General features: G+C 38.5%; 1 protein-coding gene across 6 annotated transcripts in view; it reads right to left on the bottom strand.

Annotated features, from left to right (window-relative positions):
- The window catches only part of RARS2 (arginyl-tRNA synthetase 2, mitochondrial), a 77,388-nt gene that overhangs the window by 2,682 nt on the left and 53,083 nt on the right, over nucleotides 1-21,623 (bottom strand). For 3 of the 6 annotated variants that reach the window (XM_023508984.1, XM_023508986.1, XM_023508987.1), the window contains 9 exons: nucleotides 16,420-16,578; nucleotides 15,274-15,380; nucleotides 11,174-11,269; nucleotides 7,412-7,472; nucleotides 4,059-4,135; nucleotides 3,503-3,627; nucleotides 2,576-2,643; nucleotides 2,383-2,492; nucleotides 963-1,993 (listed from right to left, as the gene is read on the bottom strand). In XM_023508984.1, coding sequence (XP_023364752.1) covers nucleotides 1,669-1,993; nucleotides 2,383-2,492; nucleotides 2,576-2,643; nucleotides 3,503-3,627; nucleotides 4,059-4,135; nucleotides 7,412-7,472; nucleotides 11,174-11,269; nucleotides 15,274-15,380; nucleotides 16,420-16,578 — 1,128 coding nt within the window. In that variant the 3' untranslated portion in view covers nucleotides 963-1,668. The other 3 variants (XM_012813800.2, XM_023508988.1, XM_023508985.1) reach the window with 2 other exon arrangements.

Below are 21,623 nucleotides of genomic sequence, written 5' to 3'. Positions count from 1 at the left end.
GAAAAGAAGACCAAGGTTTTACCAAATGAATAATTCGTGAACCGCAAGTCTAAAACTTCTGGCATCTCAAATTAGTGAAAACATTTTTTTTTTTTTGAGACAGAGTCTCACTATGTCACCCTCGGTAGAATGCTGTGGCATCACAGCTCACAGCAACCTCCAACTCCTGGGCTCAAGCAAGTCTCCTGCCTCAGCCTCCCAAGTAGCTGGGACTTCAGGCACTTGCCACAACACCTGGCTATTTTTTGGTTGCAGCCATCGTTGTTTGGCAGGCCCAGGCTGGATTTGAACCCTCCAGCTCAGGTGTATATGGCTGGCGCCTTAGCTGCTTGAGCCACAGGTGCCGAGCCTATAGGAAAACTTTAGATGATAGAAAAGTTCTTTGTCAGATCAGAAGGCTTCAAATGTCATTAACACTTGTAAACCTGGGAGGCCGAGGCAGGTGAATTGCTTGACCCCAAGAGTTCAAGGCTTCAGTGAGCTATGACTGGGCCACTTTACTGCAGCCTGGGTGACAAAGTGAGACCCTGTCTCAAAAAAAAGTTGTCTTGAAACTGATCATACAACTCTAGCCGGGTATGGTGCCTCACACCTGTAATCCCAACACTCCAGAAGGCCAAGGCAGGTGGATTGCTTGAGCTCAGGAGTTCGAGACCAACCTAAGCAAGGGTAAGACCCCGTCTCTATAAAAAAAGTCCAGGGACAGCTATTCAGGAGGCTGAGGTGAAAGGATCACTTGAGCCCAAGAGTTTGAGGTTGCTATGAGGTATGATGCTACAGCACTCTATCCAGGGTGACACAGTGAGATTATCTCCAAAAAAACAAAAACAAAAAAACCCCCCAAAATAGGAAAATAGGAAAATTATATAGTACCTTAGAGTTAGAAGGTAACTGACAATATGTTTGGGTTGAAGGTCCAGAGACGATCTATAAAGCACCTCATCAAACCTAAGAGAAGAAAGACAGGAGCAGGGAAGACCACACATGTCACACGGGCTGAGACACGAAGTGTCACAAAACTCTGCATGTGAGACTGACTGGACATGCGTAAGAGTAGAAGGCATAGGGGGAAAAAAGCCTGTGCATTTGAAGGCAGAGGCACTTTTTTTTCCTTACAAATTCCTTGATGGCAGAGACTTTCTAAATCATCTTGATATTCCCTAGACCTAGTCCAGAGCAGAAACTTAAATCATGGCTGTTAAATTGAATGTAAAAAAGCTTCTGGCCACATTTATAGGCATAAAATACAAACTAGCAAACAAAGTCTACCCCTAGTGCTGTGAAAACCAGGTAGGCTTATTGTTCTTCACATGAGCTACATGTGAGTAAACTACTCTGATCCCAGAAAAGAACCACTGACTATGGAATGGCAATCAAAGAAAAGTGATTTGTTCATACCCACCAAAGTCCTTTCTAGAAACTTATTACCTAGTGACAGTCTACCCAGCAATGCTTCTAAGAGTAGAAAAGTGTGGTCTCTGGCTTTGTGTGGGGGCAGCAGCTGGACTTGTATATTTGAGACTATGAACTGACACCAAGAGGCACATGAGGGACCTGTGGTCTCTGGGGAGTTCCACAAAGGCAGGGAGTTTCCTTCACTTATCAGGAAGAGAGAATAGATGCTTTTTTCCAACACTAAAAATTATGTTTTTATTGGCTTTACGTGGGCTAGAGGAAGCCAAGCATCTGTGCTAATTCAGCAGTGATAAGATTTACCCCGAAAATTGGCCTCATCCATGCTCTCTGTTTGCCCTCAAAAGGCAGAAAACTGACTTGGGGTATACTTCTGGGTAAAGTCCAGAGACAGGAGGCACCTGTTGGCTTCTTGACTCCAGTGGTCAGCAAGAATGCCATTTCAAGAAACAGGAGCAGACATGATACCAGAAAACCTTCATACCTGAGAAGATGCTGGAGAATTGAAACAGACTGTGGCTCTTGTAAACAAGCCATGTTGAAGTCATTCAGGTAACCACATCCAAAAGTCTCTTCCAAACTGTTAAAAACATCAAAGGATTAAAGAAGGGCACATAGCTGCAAGTGATGAACATTACCCCTAATCCCCAATTCTGAGCTCCTTAGTATGACTTTGAGGATACCTACATTTTCCCTAAATTTGTTTATCTGTACAATGGAAGCAACAGTAGTATATTCTTTGGTAGGTTATTCTGAGGACTAAAGAAGGTAATACACATAAATATATTTTTTTATAGAGGTGCTCAATAAATATTTTTTCTAAAAAAGAGGTCCACTGTACTTTAACCAGATTTGAATAGGTATTGGAGAAGCCCAGAAAACAGGGCCTTTGGTATTAGAATCACACCGGCCAATGACTCAGCCTGGAGAAGGACCCATAGCAAGATGTTTCCCTGCAGCTCTTTGTACCTATGGAGGCGGGCGTGTGTGTATTGTAGGAAGACTCCTGTATCTCCACGACTCTGGAAAACACGATCCCAGCTGAACTGATAGTCAGATAAGAGTAAACCTTTGAAGTCCTAAAATGACAGGGCAAATCTTCAGTGCTAAGAATTGATCTAGTATTAAACAAAAAGGTTTCACAGGTAGGATCTTAACAGACCTGAATAATGAGTGCTGCGAGCCCAACCTTCTCTGCAGTCTCCTGGGGGTTCTCAAGTTCTTTAGTTGCTGAAATGAAAAAAGGCAGCTATCTTTGAACTGTATCACATCGTGCCAGATCATGAACCAAAGTGGACATAAAATCTGCGAAAAATATATGCTGAAAATCTAGAATAGTTTTACAGTGGACAATTTACTTTCCTAATTTAGGTTAATTTACGTCTGATAAAGACATTTTTTCCTGCCTAAAATTAAAGAGGAAGAAATTCAAATTTATTTTTCTTATAAATACCCTTTATAAGATATCAAACATAACAAATACTTAGTTTCCCAATAGTGAAGGATAAATGAAGTCATAAGGACTTGTGACTTGTATCCAATTTATATATATATATATGAACTTCACATAACCATACAGACAAGGGAAAAAACAATGCTAAAGCTGTCCATGAAAAGAAGACCAAGGTTTTACCAAATGAATAATTCGTGAACCGCAAGTCTAAAACTTCTGGCATCTCAAATTAGTGAAAACATTTTTTTTTTTTTGAGACAGAGTCTCACTATGTCACCCTCGGTAGAATGCTGTGGCATCACAGCTTACAGCAACCTCAAACTCTTGGGCTTAAGCGATTTTCTTGCCTCAGCCTCCCAAGTAATTGGGACTATAGGCTCCCACCACAACGCCCGGCTATTTTACTGTTTCACTTATTTAGTTGGCTCGGGCTGGGTTTGAACGTGCCACCGTTGGTGTATGTGGCTGGCACCTAACTGCTGTGCTATGGGCACCATCCAGTAAAAGCTATTTTTGATAAAGTTAGTTGACACTTCAATGGAGGAATAGTCATAATATATCACACTGCCAAAAAGTCCAGCAAAGTACAGAAGTGGTATGTAAGTTATAACTTTTAACAATAAAAACTGAACTCACTCTTAATAGAAGCCATGTTCTGTAGCATCCTTAACTGAATCTCATTTAAAACATCTTCCAGAAAAGTGACCTCGCCTCTTCGAGTCTTCATCCCTTGCACTACTCCAAAGGGCACATGATGGCACCTGAAATACACTGGGTCTTTTGTAAACTGAAAGCTGACAGAGCTGTGAACCAAAGTGTACAGTAGAACGTTTTCACAGAGTAGTCTGAACTAAAAAGTTAAAAAAATGAAACACAGGTTCATCTTACAGAGATAATCACTAGCATATGATTAAATTACTAGTTCCTTTTAGGAGAAAAAGGAGATGAGGACTAAGAATCTTGAAAAGTAAGCCACTGAGAGTGGATATCTAACAAAAATACACCTTTTTATTGTTTATAAGCTTGAAACTACTATAACCAAGACATAAATCTGCTTTTCCACACTAACACTTTGAAAAAAAAAGAACTGAAGTTTGAATGAGAAACTCCACTAGGTGCATTTTCAGGTTTAGCTGACCTCACAAATCCTTACTGAAACAGAACAGGCAACAGGAAACCATGCAGACAGTACCTTTCTGCCCAGTCATATCCCATGGTCTTCAGTATTTGGAACACTTGCTGAAAATGCTTTTTTTGTCCTTTATCTGTCTTGGGAAGAAAATGTATTTAAAATAACAGTGATAAAATAATCTACAAAAATCAGTTGGACAATATTAACATATCTGAGTTTTGACAAACTAAAGTCACTGTCAATGTTTTAAATAAACACAGAGAACGCCACTGGAAGGATGGCTCAGTGCTCTACCAGTGAGGAAAATGAAAGCTGCAACACTCCACTAAGGAGGAAAAAGGAACTTCAACTCTCTGAGGGTTATATTTAAAATTCCTTCCCTTGATCAAAAAACAGTAATGCCTCAGGATATAAAGTCAGTGTCCACAAATCAGTAAGTAGCGTTTGTATATGCCAATAACGGCCAAGATGAGAAGCTAATCAAGGACATAATTCCCTTCTCAGTACCTTGAAATACCAAGAAATGAAATACCTAGGAATATATCTAACAAAAGAGGTGAAGGACCTCTATAAGAAAACTACAAAACCCTAAGAAAAGAAATAGCAGAGGATATTAACAAATGGAAGAACATGCCATGCTCATAGCTGGGAAGAATCAACATTGTCGAAATGTCTATACTTCTCAAAGCATTCTATAGATTCAATGCAATCCCTAGTAAAATACCATCATTATACTTTTTAAGATTTGGAAAAAATAACTCTCCCTTTTGTATGGAACCAGAAAAAACCCTATATAGCCAAGGCAATTCTTAGTAGTAACAAAGCTGGGGGCATCAGCCTACCAGATTTTAGGCAGTACTACAAGGCCATAGTTATCAAAACAGTGTGATTTGGCACAAAAATAAAGACACAGAATTCTGGAACCAAAAAGACAACCAAGAGCCAAAACTAATATCTTACAAGAACATACACTGGGGGAAAGAATCCCTATTCAATAAACGGTGCTGGGAGAACTGGATAACAACATGTATAAAACAGAAACTGAACTCGCACTTTACTCACAAAAATTCATTCAAGATGGATAATAGATTTAAATCTAAGGCATGAAACAATAAAAATCCTTGAAGAAAGTGTGGGGAAAATACTTGAAGTTATCAGTCTGGGGAAAGACTTTATGAAGACTTCAGTGGCAATTGCAACAACAACAAAAATAAACAAATGGGACTTAATTAAACTGAAAAGCTTCTGTACAGCTAAGGAGACAATAACCAAAGCAAACAGATAACCATCAGAATGGGAAAAGATAGTTGCATATTATGAATTGGACAAAAGCTTCCTAACTAGGATCTATAGAGAACTCAAATTAATCAACAAAAAAAAGCCAACAATCCTTTATATCTCTGGGCAACAGAGACGAATAGAACCTTCTCTAAAGAAGATAGAAGAATGGCTAACAAACACAGGAAAAAATGCTCATCGTCTCTAAGTATCAGAGAAATACAAATCAAAACCACCCTAAGATATCACATAACCCTGGTGAGGATAGCCCATGTCACAAAATCTCAAAGCTGCAGATGCTGGTGTGGATGTGGAGAGAAAGGAACACTTTTCCACTGCCGGTGGGACTGTAATATAACCTCTTTGGAAGAAAGTATGGAGAATTCTCAAATAACTCAAATTAGACTTCCCATTTGATCCTGCAATCTCATTACTGGGCATCTACCCAGAAGAAAAAAATCATTTTATCATAAGAACTATTTATTGCAGCTCAATTTACAAATGCCAAATTGTGGAAACAACCTAAATGCCCACCAATCCAGGAATGGATTACCAAGCTATGGTATATGTATACCATGAAATACTATTCAGCCATCAAAAAGATGGAGACTTTACAACTTTTGTATTAACGGGGATGGAAGTGGAACACATTCTTCTTAGTAAAGCATCACAAGAACGGAGAAGCAAGAATCCGTTCAATTCTGATATGAGGACAATTGATGACCTAGTACATGGTGGGGGTGGGGAGGATGGGGGAGCCAAGAGAGGGATGAGAGGAGGGCTAATGGGGGTTTCTGGTATGTGACACAACTTTGGGGGGGGGAGGACACAGTTATAAGAGGGACTTTACCTAACAAATGCAATCAGTATAACCTGGTTCTTTGTACCCTCAATGAATCCCAAACAATAAAAAATAAATAAAATAAAATTCCTTCTCTCTCAATTCTTATAAACTTCATCTCTAAGATGACCAAAGGTAAGCTCTAAAAAGATGTTTGATGTTAGCTTTTTTCTTAGTGGAAAAGAAAAGGAAGGAAAGGGGAGAAGAACTAGAACATCACTCATCAATGGAAAGGAACAAACTAGGCTCAGCATCCATAGCACAGTGGTTACGGCGCCAGCCACATACACCAAGGCTGGTGGGTTTGAACCTGGCCTGGGCCAGCTAAAGAACAATGACAACTGCAATAAAAAAAGAGCCAGGTGTTGTGGCGGGCGCCTGTTAGTCTCAGAAACTTGGGAGGCTGAGGCAAGAGAATCGCTTAAGCCCAAGAGTTTGAGGTTGCTGTGAGCTGTAATGCCACAGGCACTCAATTGAGGGCGACATAGTGAGCCTCTGTCTTTAAAAACAAACAAACAAACAAACAAACAAACCAAAAAGGAACAAACTAGTAAAACACACAATAGCGTGGATGGATCTCAAAGGTATTTGTTATACTAAGTGAAAAAAGCCAATCACAAAAGGCTACTTATTTTATGATTACATTTATATAGTATTCTCAAAGTGACAAAATTGTTATGAGGGAGAACAGAGCAGTGCTTGCCAGGGTTTAGCTGGCTGACCAGGAACAAGTTTATTTTGTGATGGAAACGTTCTGCATTCTGAACGTTGTGACGAAATCTATACATGGGGTAAAATGTCATAAAACAGTATCTACACAAACATCCACACCCATACAAGCACATGTATAAAACTAGTGAAGTCTGAATAAGGTCCCTAACCAATGTCAACTTCTTGATACTGACAAAGTACTAAGATTATGTAAGATATTATCTTTGGGGGAAACTAAGTGAATAGTACGATGAAATACTTTTTTGTGATTCTTAAACTCTTTTAAAATAAAAAAGTTATTTAAAAACAACTGCATTATAGTAAGCTGCCCATATTAACTTCTCATAAACTTTTTTTCTTATAAGGGTAAGTTTTTGTTACTAAGAAGCAAAATAAAAGTTTTCATTATTTTAAGACTTAAATTTTAAATAGAGGTTGCCATTTCAAAAACACTTAATATTGAATTTTCTCTGTAGTATAACAAAATGTTTCCACAGTTTTTTAACACAGGATCTGGTTTCTCGCTGTATAGTTCTCACAAGTTAGGGATCCTAACTTTTGGTTCTTTATTGTGATTACTTACCACATAAATCATTGCATCAAAATTATACTTGTCCATTCGATCTATAGCGGCTGCAATATCTCTGAAAAATGGCCATAATTCAAGAGTTACTAAATAGCTCTGGGTAATAATCTGTTTTATTGATTTAATAGCGATGAGAATTTTCTAATTAAGAACTCCAATTATCACTCACCCTGGGGTGGCCCACCTTTGCTTGTGTTTGTATAATACCATGCCACACTTTGATAGAAAGCAATAATAACAAAAATAAGTTTGAGAAAAGCAATAATGTTAATAAAAGCACCAGAAAAAGCAATAAAATCCAAAAATAAAATAAAAGCTCTACAACAAGAAGTAAGAATAACTAAAATAGCTCTGGGCAAAGTGTCTTATAGATAAATGTTTTATGATTAAGCTTCTACTGAAAAAAATCCTAATTGTCACTTTTTTGGAATACAGTCTTATAAAGAACATACTTAAAATATAGGTGACATAGTACATAAAAAGTATCTTCTAGACATTCTGCTATTAGTACTACCAAGGACTTTCAAAGACTTGGGTTGGTTAGAAGCAGTACCTTCTAAGTCTAAAGGATTTTAAAAGACCATCAAATTCCTTGGCAAAAATTTCATTTATCTTTTTAATCTCTGATTAAATGCAAAATACTCAGTTTGCACATGAAATTTCATAAACTGAAATTTCTAGCCAAGGATTATGAAAATATTGAAGTTATGATTAAAAGCTATTTTTGGTTAGTAATATATGATATTGGGAAGAATTAAAAAATTCCTAGATCTTTTGTTATTCGTACTTATCCTCATGGACCTGACACTATACAGAACGTGCATTCTCTCTCTTTTTTTTTTTTTATTTTTTAGAATGTGCATTCTCAATGGAGACAAAAAAATCTTACTCTTTATTTATAAAGCACAAGTATGCATACAACATATGTAGAGATACAGAATATCAATGGTATTAAAATAGTATGAGGGTTGACAATTAGTGAAAATATGGCTAAAAGGTTCCTTTGAGAAGTTATAGTAAAAAAATTAAGAAACACTGGTATAGAAGATTATCACAAAAATGATGTAACAAAGGCACACTCCTGTTATATGTTTTGGTTTCAGCCCAGGAAAAAAACAAACAGGAACCTTCTGACCTGATGAAAAGACAAAAGAGAAGAATACTAGAAAAAGTTCTAGGTTAAATTTGCAGAAACTGAATTTGAATGCCAGAAATAAAGCCAGGGCATTCTGCCCAGGTCTGTCACTCAAAAAGCAGAGAATCACAGCCCACTGAATTGAGTGAGGGTCATGGAGTCAGAGCAAAAGCCCAGGTCTTCAGCTTCCTGTTTTGCTCCTTTCAGTATTCCGCACTGCTCTTTGTCTGCTTTAAGAACTCTATTATTTACAACCCCCACCCCTAGATATATTCTATGAGAAACCCATTAAAAGGCAGAAACCACTAAAATTACAGCAAAGTGAAAAATCAGACATCCCAACAAATGGCCCAAAAGTTATTTTCCCAAAGGAAAAAAAGAGAAAGTATAGGTGTTAGGGAAAATATACTGAGACCTCTAGACCCAATGATACCCTGAAAAAGATAACCAATCAGGATAGTAATGGAGACTTTATATCATAAAGCCTCTATTCTGATGGGGCTTTTCCCAAAGAAAAATCTAGGTGTTGAAAAAATCTAGACCTGGCAGCACCCACAGCTCAGTGGGTAGGCCGCCAGCCACATACACCGAGGCTGGTGGGTTGAACCCGGCCAGGTCAGCTAAACAACGACAACTACAACAACAAAAATAGTCAGGCATTGTGGCAGGCACCTGTAGTCCCTATTTGGGAGGCTAAGGCAAGAGAATTGCTTAGCCCAAGAGTTTGAGGTTGCTGTGAGCTGTGACGCCATGGCATTCTACCTAGGACAACAGCTTGAGACTGTCTCAAAAAGAAAGAAAAATCTAGACCTAAGGAAGGATAGCCTCCTTCCCCCCAAATATCAGGGTAGTTCTATAGTCTTTATGATGTGGAGCCTCTATTCTCAACGGACATTTCTCTTTCTTTCTTTTTTTTTTTTTAAGAGACAGAATCTCACTTTATCACCCTTGGTAAAGTGCTGTTACGAACAACTCATAGCAACCTCCAACTCCTGGGCTTTGGCGATTCTCTTGCCTTAGCCTCTGGAGTAGCTGGGACTACAGGCACCCACCACAACGCCAGGCTATTTTTTGTTGCAGTTTGGTTTGAACCCGCCACCCTTGGTACATGGGGCTGGCACCCTACCCATTGAGCCACAGGTGCTGCCCTCAAAGGACATTTCTTATAACCACTGTATAGGGGCTTATTTAATATATTTAGCAATAATTAGCTGGCAAAAAGATAGTTTTCCACTAATTTTTTTTCTTAACCTTGAAGAAGAATGTACTTTTTGCCCTTGGGATAGTGCTGTGGTGTCACAGCTCACAGCAACCTCCAGCTCTTGGGCTTAGGCGATTCTCTTGCCTCAGTTTCCCAAGTAGCAGGGACTACTGGCACCCACCACAATACCTGGCTATTTTTTGTTGCACCTTGGCTGGGGCTGGTGAACAGTATATGGGGCCAGTGCCCTACTCACTGTGCCACAGGTGCCACCTGAATGTACTTATATATAGTATAGGTTCTTCTCACTTTCTAACCCCAGTTGCATGGAACTGATAAAGGGTAATGTTAAAAGTAACAGAAGGTAGGAGATGAATTCTCTAAGAAGCAGTATGTCTTTTTTTCTTTTCTTTTTTTGAGAGTCTTACTGTGTCACCCTTGGTAGAGTGCTGTGACATCATAGCTCACAGCAACCTCAAATTCTTGGGCTTAAGCAATTCTCTTGCCTCAGCCTCCCAAGTAGCTGGGACTACAGGTGCCCACCACAATGCCCAGCTATTGTTTTATTGCAGCTGTCATTGTTGTTTAGTTGGCCTGGTCTGGGTTCAAACCTGCCACCCTTGGTGCATGTGGCCGGCACCGTAACCACTGTGTTACAGGTGCCGAGCCAGTAAGTCACGATTGGTTGTTTAAAGTTGTTTGGAACAAATGATAGTTAATAACAGCAACAAAAAAATATCATTATGTTATAAAAGTAGTTTGTGACTTAACAGAAAACTCTGGCCTGTGAGACACGTGTCAGCAGTACTTGACTGCAGTCGTGTTTGCTTGTGTGGATTCTACTGTCTTACGCCTTATCTTCCCATTAGTCTTGTCCCAGAAATAAATGTGTTTGATAAACTAGTTCTTACATAACAAAGATTGCACCCTTCCACAAGGGTCAGTCATAAAGATGAATGAAAAAATATGTAAGTGACATGGCTACTCCCTTGGCCTATTCTACCATGATCATAAAGAGGTCTGTATTGTGTGCACGTGTCTAAGACAGTCTTTACGGTGTGAGGACACCACTGAGCTAATATGGTCATCTTTTAGCATGCATTTCCAGCCATTGTGCAATTGTAAAATACCTATAGTTGAATATAAAGTACATCAGTTTTATAGTTTGTAGTACAATGTATTCAGCTGTGGAATCCTACAATGTCTACCTACTTGTAAACAGTTTTGGGGTCACTTTTCTGATGACAACCTTCCCAGGAACTGTAACTGGCAATAAACAGAAATTCAATTTTTTGTACTGTGAAAGCAGTAGATTTAGAACCTGCAACTAGGATTTCGTAATAGATGGGGATAAAATGATTGTTTTGACTAGGAACTTGAAGTCATGCTCACATCCCACTGTCTGCCCTCACCAGTTACAGACCTGGTTGTATAGAGAGAAGTCCCGTCACTTCGCATTACAGTGCAAATGGAGGAGGGGTCGTCATTCCCAGAGAGATCGACTACCGCAGTTCCTTTTCTAGATATGCAGAAAGGTAACTCTGAAGTAACATAATAAATTAAGACTTTTAAAAGTATAACATCTACAACCTTATCTTTGGCACACCAGAAGCTAATTTTTATTACTCAAGTAGGAATAAGCAGTGTCAATGCAAGGTTTAACCACCAACGGGAAAAAAATAGACGAAATATAAGCAAAAATCTCTGAAGACTGGGCACGGTGTAATTAATATTTAGCTATCCTATCTTTTTTTCTTTTTTGAGACAGAGTCTCACTATGTCACCCTGGGTAGAGTGCCATAGCATCACAGCTCACAGCAACCTCAAACTCTTGGGCGCCTCCCAACTAACTGGGACTATAGGCGCCTGCCACAACCCCTGGCTATTTTTTGTTGTAGTTGTCATATGTTGTTTAGCTGGCCTGGGCTGGGTTTGAACCTGCCAGCACTGGTGTGTGTGGCTAGCGCCCTGAGCTACAGGCACCAAGCCTATCCTATCTTTTTTTAAATCTGTTTCTTTGGATAAGGTATTTAGCTAAAATCTTTAATACACTCAGTTGAAAAATTATATGCATCTGCAGCTTAACTATGAAATGAATCTTCTTCTAATCAAGTTATTATAATATTCAATATTGGTTTAATTTTTTTACTATGCCAGAAATTATTCCTGAGTATTAAAACCACAAAATTTTGTCATTGTCTTTCCTGCCTGATTAAAAATTGGAATCTGTACGACAATCTGAAAATTTGTCTTAAAGACATTACTGAAGATGCTATTAACCACATGCTCCATGTCTTCTTATAAAGGTGACAGAAGAAATTTTGCTTTGGTACTATAAAAACAAACCCTTCTCTCAAGCAACTGGTTGCTTCTGTATTTCAGATGCTCCTGTGACAGGTGCTATTTCTCTGTTTAGCTGACGGAGAAATTTTCTTCCTCTCTAAGTTAGAAAGCAAGAAAAAGTTAAAAGGCATCCAAACTGGAAAAGCAGATAAATTGCCTGTTTGCAGGCCAACAACATCTAGTAAATGGAAAACCTTAGAGATGTCATCAAAAACTGTCAGAACTAATAAAGATCATAGTAAAGCTATATTATACAAAAAATCAACACACAAAGGTCAGGAGCATTTCTACCACTAACAATTAACTATCCGGACATAAAATCAAGAAAAACAATTGTATTTATGATGCAAGAAAAACTACAATACTTAGGAATAAATTTTACACTGAAAACTATATAACACTGATGAAAAACATTAAGACAGAAATAACTGGAAAGATATCCCACGCACATGACTAAAAGAATATTAGATGACCAGCCTACCCAAATAAATGTATAAATTCAATATAATCCCTATTGAAATGCCAACGTTTTTTCACCGGAACTCATATGAAACCCAAACAGCCAAGGCAGTATGGAGCAAAAAGTATAAAGATGGAGGCATCACATTATCTAATCTCAAAATCTACTACAAAGCTATAGTAAATCAAAACTATATCACACTGGTACAAAAATAGACACAGAGACCAATGGAACAGAATAGAGAGCCTAAGTACCAATCCACACATTTATGGTCAACTGATCTTCAGTAAAGGTACCTGAAAGACCTAATGAATAAAGGACAGTCTTCAATAAATGGTGCTAGGAAAACTGGATATACACATGAAGAATAAAACTGGATTCTCAACTTATATAAAAATCAACTCAAAATGGATTAAAGATTTAAACCTAAGTCCTGAAGCTATAAAACTATTGGAAGAAAACACAAAGGAAAAGGTTTGTGACATTGGTCTTGACAAATATTTCTTGAATGCGGACTTCAGATCATAGCTAACAAAAGAAAATAGACAAATAGGATTGCATCAAACTAAAAAGTTTCTGCACAGCAAAAGAAACAATCAACAAAGTGAAGTAACTACCTCTGGTATGGGAGATAATATCTCAAACATACATCTGATAAGGGGTTAACATCCCACTTGGCGCCTATAGCACAGTGGTTACGGTGCCAGTCACATACACTGAGGCTGGTGGGTTAGAACCTGGACTGGGCCAGCTAAACAACAATGACAGCCGCAACAAAAAATTGCCGGGCATTGTGGCAGGCTCCTGTAGTCCCAACTACTTGAGAGGCTGAGGCAAGAGAATCGCTTAAGCCCAAGGGTTTGCAGTTGCTGTGAGCTGTGACGCCATGGTACTCCACTGAGGGAGACATTGTGAGACTCTCTCAAAACCCCCCCCAAAAACAACAACAAAAATACTGCATGATTAATAACCAAAAAACAACAACGACAAAAAACAACAAAAACAAAAAAAATACAGCATGATTAATAACCAAAATATATAAGGAGCTCAAACAATTCAATAGCAAAGAAACAAATAATCCGCTTTAAAAATGGGCCAAAGACTGGTAAAGACATTTCTTAAAAGAAGATATACAAATGGTCAGTAGGTATATAAAAAGGTGCTTAACATCACTATGTATCAGGGAAATACAAATTAAAACCACTGTAGGATATCTCCTTACATCTGTTAGAATGACTTTTATAATAAAAAAGGTAACATTGGCAAGGATGTGGAGAACCCTTATACGCTGTTGGTGGAAATGTAAATTATATACCCATTATGGAAAACAGCATGGAGGGTCCTCAAAAAATTAAAAATAGCCAATGAGCGTAGTGGCTCATGCCTCTAATCCCAGCTACTTAGGAGGCTGAGGTGGGAGGACTGCTTAAGTCCAGGAGTTCTAGGCTTCAGTGAGCTATGATTGTGGCACTGCATTCCAGCCTGGGCTACAGACTGGGACACCTATCTCTTAAATAAGTAAGAGAACAACAACAGAAAATAAATAAATAAAAACAGAAATACCATATGACCCAGTAATATCACTTCTGGGTATAGATTCAAAGGAAATGAAATAGTGTGTCAGAGGTATAAGCACTGCATGTTCACTGCAGCGCTGTTCATAGGCGGTGAGACATGGAACCAACCTAAGTTATCTACTAACAGATAAATAGTTAAACAACAACGTGGTATATATGCATAATAGAACACTCTTTAGTCTTAAGAAGGAAATCCTGTCATTTGTGGCAACATGTACAAACCTGGAGGACATTACAGTCAGTGAAATAAGCTATGTACAGAAAAATACTGCATGATCTTACTTATATGTAGAATCTAAAAACTCAAATTCCTACATAACGTGGAGAGTAGAATGGTGGTTACTAGGAGCAGGGAATGGAAAGATGCTGCTTAAAGGGTACAAAGTTTCAGTTAAATAAGAGAGTAAGTTCTGGAGATCTATTCCATAATAGCACAGTAAATATAAAATACTAATGTATGTTACACACATGACTGCTAAGAGTAGATTTTAAATACCTCAACACAGATAAGTATGTGAGGTGATAGATATATTAATCAGCCTGATTGAAATTCCACAATGTATAACTATGTCAAAACACCACAGTGTACACCGAAAATATACACAAGGCATCATTTATCAATTAAACATTTTTTTTAAAAAAGGAAAAAAATCTTTGTAAGGAAACAATCCTAGTAGGGAGGGACACACTCATACCATCTATGACTTCATATTATTTTCCCTGCCTCTATTGCCCAATTTCCTCATTTTATTCTTCTAGAAGCCTGTCAAATCTACTTTCATAAATTACCTTGCATTCTTTTTGAAAAAGATGAGCCCTTTTTAAAAAAAGGTAAAACTGAGTCAGAAGGAGTAAGTTCTATTTCCCTTTTTCAGTGACACCATTATCAAGTTGGTAACTTTAGGCAGGTCTTTCAGTTCCCTCCCATGTCAAGAACACATAAAGACCTTCTCTAGAGCTCCAGAGGCTTTTGTTATGGCAGCAAAAGACCCCGTGTGGAAAAATAGTTTGAACAATAAAAAGTACTATTAAAAAATGCCAGGAGGGCTGTACACCACATTCTGTTATCCTTACTGAGAGAACACATAAGTATTTATTTTGAACAATGAATAACTTTACTAAAGAATAATAACCTGATCGTACATTGTTTTCAGTAGGAGTCCTTTACTGTCCAACAACTTTAAGACTTCTTGGGATTTTTCACGATAAAATGATTCTCCTGAATATTCATCAAAGTATATTCCTAGGCGCTAATAGGATTCAGAAAAAAAAAAGAAAAAAAGTTATTTACATCTTCTATTATCTTACCCTAAGACAAAGTTAAGGGTGCTCTACCGTCTGTCACACAGATGGGGAAAATAAACTATAGATCAAGTTACTCCTTTACTCAAACCCAATAACTCCTAGGACAACAATCAAGCCCTCACAATAGTACTGTGCTGTCCAGTATCGCAGGCAGCAGGCTCTTGCAACTATGTAAGTGAAGATTAAACAAAATTGAGACTTTAGTTCCTCAGTCACACTATTCACATGTTGAGTGCTCAGTACACACACATGGCTAGTAGTCATCACACCAGACAGCAGCAATCCAGAGTACACCCACCACTGAAGAGGCTGCGTGGACAGTGTCGCACGTCACACCCACCCTTCAACTTTTCAACCTTCTTTCCTACTGTCATTCACCTGCTTGCTTACTCCAGATATGTGGGTTTCTTTACCCAAACTGCTCATTCTACCCACAGACAGCACACCTGGCCTCTCCAGCTAGCATCTAGCATCAATTAATGAACTCTAAATGTTTCTCTTTTAATTTGTTTAGCTTGCTCTTTGTCTCCAGGCTAAAATGTAGTAAGGTCCATGAGAGCAAGGATTTCACTGTTGTACTCCTTTCTTCCCCAATGCTTACTAAATGAATGAATTTATACCCATCACAAGTCTAAAGAAGTGAAAGAACAAAAAGAAAAAAATAAGGAATGATAGAAAAGAAAAGCCAAATGAGCCAGGTAAGGAGATGTGTGCCCATAGTCCCAGCTACTCTGGAGGCTGAGGTGGAAAGACTGCTTGTGCCTAAGAGTTCAAGATCACCTTAGGAAATGAAGTATCCTGATATTTCTTCTAAATTATTTTATAGTTCTTTCAGGCCAAAAGCCAATATTTTGAGCCCCATTTTTTAATTCAACCACAAATCTATTATTCTTAAGTCATGAGCTTAAGAAGCAGCTTTATGACACAGAACTAGTCAGGAGCAGCACCACTTCCTGGGTGAGCAGAGGGAGGGGCTGCAGGTACCTTATAAATCCGAATGTACTCTTCAATGCTCAAGTCCCGAAATTTTTGCCATAGTGAAAGTGCTTGCATGTTACCAGTTTCCAGACGGTGGAAGAACTCACGTGCTGATTTTGCTACAGTTTTATCATCTGCTGCTTCTTTATTAACTTGTACATAAACCTAAAAGTACAATAATACATTAAATGAACTACATTATAGGTCATGGGTGAGGAAAAACAAAACAAAACAAAACAAAGCACAGTTTTTCAGTAAGGAAAAAAAGGAAAAACATAATTCTAAGGATTCTCTTTAAAATTTACCCAAGTTGCCCTAAGTTACCCAAGTTACCCAAGTGACATAGTGTAACATTTTTTTCCTTTTTTTTGCCACAGGATCTTGGTGAAGCCTATAGACGCCTTCTCAAGATGTTTTTACATACATAAAATATACAGAATTATAAAGAAAGTAATTCCATTGAAATACATTTAACCAAATACTTAAAAAAATTAATTTGTAATAGAGAAATGCAGGAAAATTATCAATTTCTTGGAGAGGTTAGTGAAAATAAAGTATAATTTCTTCCTATCTAAGTCCACAGACCCCCTAGGTTAAGAAAGCCCAGTTAAGACTAAGCTATCATTTCTTGTGTTTTTTATCAAAATGCCAAATTATTATTCCTGCAACTTCTCTGAGAATGGCTGAAGGAAGAAGGATGGCTCAAACTGGCAACAAAAAAGCTGAAGGATAATTTAGCAGCTGAAAGATTTTTAAAGTATTCTCTGGACAGTTTGCTGTGAAAGACCAGGTGATGGTGGTAGAAAGCAAACCCTGTGGACAGTCAGTGGAATCACACTGGAACACACACTGCTGTGTGGGGCTCCCCTCCTGAGTGTTGTAGCACCATCTGTCTAGGCTGGTTCAGCTCTGCACCACCCAGTGACTGGAACCAGGCTGACAGCTTGTTAGGGGCTCACTCTTACAATTCTAGGATCCTGTGGAAACAGAGGATGCACTCAATTCTGCTAGGAACAAATTATGACACGTGTGAACTCTGCCAGAGGTGCTCACTTCCCAAGGAAGTTTTTCTAGTCTCCAAAATATAATGTTAATAAATGACATTAAAATATTAATATTACAGTTAAAGTAGTACTGAAGTTATGTATGTGGAATGAAAAGATTTTGCATACAAGTTGTAACTCACTTCCAGGTAGAAATATAAATGACAATTTAACTATCATATTATTTCCAGAAAACTCTTAAACTTACACAAAAGCAATATAAATTGGTAAATAAAGTACCCCCAAAATAAGGCTTCTAAACTCCTACAGTATTACCATCAAAGTACCATGGCAACAATATTTGGGAAGAAAAAATGATTTGAAAAAATGGAGCTTATACCCACTAGAAACTATCAACAAAAGGGAAAAATGTTTTACTGTTCACAGATGGCTTGCATTAACAACTGGGATGACAGGCTTAAATGAATACTACTACTAAATAAAAGTGAAAATTACCGAACCTTTTTTTTCTCTTTACTTCATACTATGCAGAAAGGAATTAATATATCAGGCCTGAGATGGCCTTTTAAAACATCCTGCTTACAATGTTGGCCCCTGGCAGGAATCTTGGAACCAGGATTTGGGAATGTTTCCACCAACCTAAATGATAAAAGTGGTTCACTGCGCCTACTGTGCAAGGAATACAGTTTATGCTGAACACTTGCTTTACTCCTGGAGTTTGAAATTAGGTTACCTGCTAGGTAGAGGGTGCCTACCTGACCAGTCCCCAATAAAAAACTCAGACATGGAGTATCCAGTGAGTGTCCCTGGTAGAGCGTTCATATATGTTGTGATCTGTTCCTAGTAGAACTGAGTGCGTCATCTGTTACTCTCTTAGAAGCATGAGCCCGGTTTTCTCTGGACGTTACATCTCAGGTTTGTCTTTTTCCCTGTGTTAATCTTACCTCGTATGCTTCCACTCTACTAAATCACAGCCATGAGTATAATTACATATGCACATGCTGAGTTCCTGTGACTCGTCCCAGTCAATTACTGAATCTGGGGGTGGTCTTGGAGATATTTGACACGTATCATAAAAAACTGATTTCATGAGGTCCTATTAGTAAGTCTAGTATATGGCCAGTTAGAAAACAAAAAAAGATTTTGGTAAGATGTGGGTAAACAGAAAGGGTCCCTGGAAGAGAGTGAATGCAGACTTCCTCACTTTTGAATGACCTACTCATCAATGACTGTGTTAACAGTCCAGCTCCAGATTACAGGAGTAAAGACATAAATGTATATTCATGTGCACACATAACTGTCTTTATTTTAGAAAAGATTTTAGTTTGTCCACTTTGCAAACTGACTTTATTTTTAGAAAAGACTTTAGTTTGTCTAGTTTGTTTTATAATTTAGGACTTTATACCCAAAGAGCCAAACATTTAAAAATCAGCTGGGCATGGTGGCTCATGCTTATAATCCCAGCACTTTGGGATGCTAAAGTGGGAGGATTGCTTAAGGCCAGGAGTTCACAACCAGCCTGGGCAATATGGTAAGACCCCACCTCCACAAAAAACAGAAAAGTTAGTTAGACACCTGTAACCCCAGCTACTTGGGAGGCTGAGGCAAGAGAACTGCTTGAGTCCAGGAGTTTAAGGTTACTGTTATGGATATAAATATTTTAGAAAAGAAGTCACTAGAATCTTTTATCTTAAAATTTAAAATAGAAATAATTAACAAGAGCCTTTCCTTGAAGATTTCTGGCATTTCAGCAATTTATAGGTGTTTTTTTTTTTTAAGACAGCTTTGTGAAGGATAGACAGTAGGAGCAATGGCAAAGTGAAGCAACTGCCAGGATGGAGGAAAGGAAAACTTCCCAGACTGGGGAGAACATGGGGAACACCCACTTGCAGGAGTAGCAGAAGCTGGCAGCCTTGGGTAGGGTGAGGGGAAGGTGGTAGGCCCTCAGAGGGCAAGGTTCCTAGTATGCTTATACAGTGAGGTTGGCCTCCAGGCTGCACAGGCAAAGTTGGAAAGTTGGTTACAAAGGCAGAGCTGTGTGCCTCCAACGCACCACATAGGCTGGGACATTAAGCTTATCAGAGGCCAGTGTGAACTGCAGACAAAAGGCCTTTTGACCATGCTAGGAGGCATATAAGAGCCTGGGACTTTGTGTGATTTGGGAGGTAGGGAATCCCTAGTAACAGTGACTAACTACTCTCGAAAGTGATAGCAATGGTCAAATTTTATTAGACTTATAACTTAAGAGCAATTTTTTATATAAGTAAGTATTACTAAGGAACAAAATTCATATCAAGATTCATTAATAATATTCCCTCTTATTATTAAGGGAGGAGGGAGGGGGACTGGTGTACTTCTACTTAATGGGCACATATATGAGACACCTCTCGGGTGCAGAACACAACTACAAGAAAGACTACCAAACAAATGCAAACATTGTAACCTAGTTGTGTGTACCTTCTCATTAATCTGAAATTAAAAAAAGAAGTTTCCTGAAAAAAGAAATGTGACCTAACCACAATTTTTAACACACAATTAAACACAATTTTTTTTTTCGTTTTTGAGACAGAGCCTCACTATGTTGCCCTTGGTAGAGTGCCATAGCATCACAGCTCACAGCAACCTTTAACTCCTGGGTTCAAGCGATTCTCCTGCTTCCATCTCCCAAGTAGCTGGGACTACAGGCGCCTGCCACAATGCCCGGCTATTTTTTGGCTACAGCCTTCGTTGTTTGGCGGGCCTGGGCTGGATTCGAACCTGCCAGCCTGGGTGTATGTGGCCAGCGCTATAACCACTGCACTATGGGCACCTAGCCAAACACAATTTTTTTTTTTTTTAAAAATTTCCAACCGCACCTGACTATACCTAACTATAATTGATTCAGTCTGGAATTCTTTACTTAAGCTGGGGAAATTGTTTTGAGAATCTAAAGTGAGGAATACATTGTCTTTTGAGGAAGAGAAACTACTTCCCACATTTTAGAAAATAAGAGCAAGTAAACATTATCCTTCATCAAATCGGTGCTTTGATCTTACCCTGTTTGTCTACTTACTACTTTTTTTGGCTTTTGATACAAAGCTCAGAATCAAATCCATTATATAATCTTATCTAATGATACATTATCCCCTAACTTTCTAATTCTCTTTTATTGAAAGTCTACCACTGTAACTGCCTCATCCTTTTAGAAAGGGGCAGGTTAGAAATAATGAAAGAATTTGTGGGGTCATTTTGAGCTTAAGAAGAACAGACTATTTATGTCACTGTATCATGTTACCTTTACAAATGCCAGTGCTAGGTAGGATAGGATAAAGGGCTAACATATCCCTTACTGACATGACATTTATGTCTTATGAAGGGCTGCCCTTATATTTCAGAGGACTTTCATAGCTATACAATCTATATTATTAATAATAAGCAATAAGCAACGAGTCAAGTTCTGTTTTAAAAAAGTAGTTCTATATTCTTAAAGGTACTGTGTTAGACATTATCAAAGTCTATTCAAATAGTTTATATCTAGAAAGGAAATGTAGAAAGAGAAAACATAGAAAGAAATCTGAGAAGTCATGTTAGTCCATATTGCACTGCTATAAATTACCCAAGGCTGTGTAATTTACAAACAGAAGAGGTTGATTAGGCCATGGTTCTGCAGGCTTTACCAGCAGCATCATGCCAGCATCTGCTTCCTTAAGGGCATAAAGAAGCTCCTGATCAAGGGGGAGCAGGCAAGTCACTGGATGAGAAGAGCCAGGGCGGGAGATGGGAGTGCCAGGCGCTTTTACACAACAAGCTCTCAAGTGAACCAATAAAGTGAGAACTCATTCACTATCACTGGGAGGGCACCAAGCCATTCAGAAGGGAGCTGCCCTTATAACCGAAACACCTCCCAACAGGCCCCCCCATTCAATATTGGGTCCAAAGTTCCATGTATGATTTGGAGGGGACAAATATCCAAAGCATATCAAGTGCCTTTTAAAAAGTATTATTAAAAGAGATAAAAGTAAACAATGACATCCATATACAGAAGATTTGGATTTAATACTTGTCAATATTTTATCATAAGAAATTTTCAGAAATTTCTGAAAATGTTCTGAATCTGATTACAAATGTTTTCCTTGGCTCGGCGCCTGTGGCTCAAGCGGCTAAGGCACCAGCCACATACACCTAAGGTGGCGGGTTCAAATCCCCAGCCCGGGCCCGCCAAACAAC

The sequence above is a fragment of the Otolemur garnettii genome, unplaced genomic scaffold (genome assembly GCF_000181295.1).
Source record: "Otolemur garnettii isolate 467f Iridium unplaced genomic scaffold, OtoGar3 scaffold00303, whole genome shotgun sequence".
Taxonomy (NCBI): domain Eukaryota; kingdom Metazoa; phylum Chordata; class Mammalia; order Primates; family Galagidae; genus Otolemur; species Otolemur garnettii.
The sequence above is the reverse complement of the archived record's forward strand: the minus strand, read 5'-3'. Positions and strand labels throughout refer to the sequence as shown.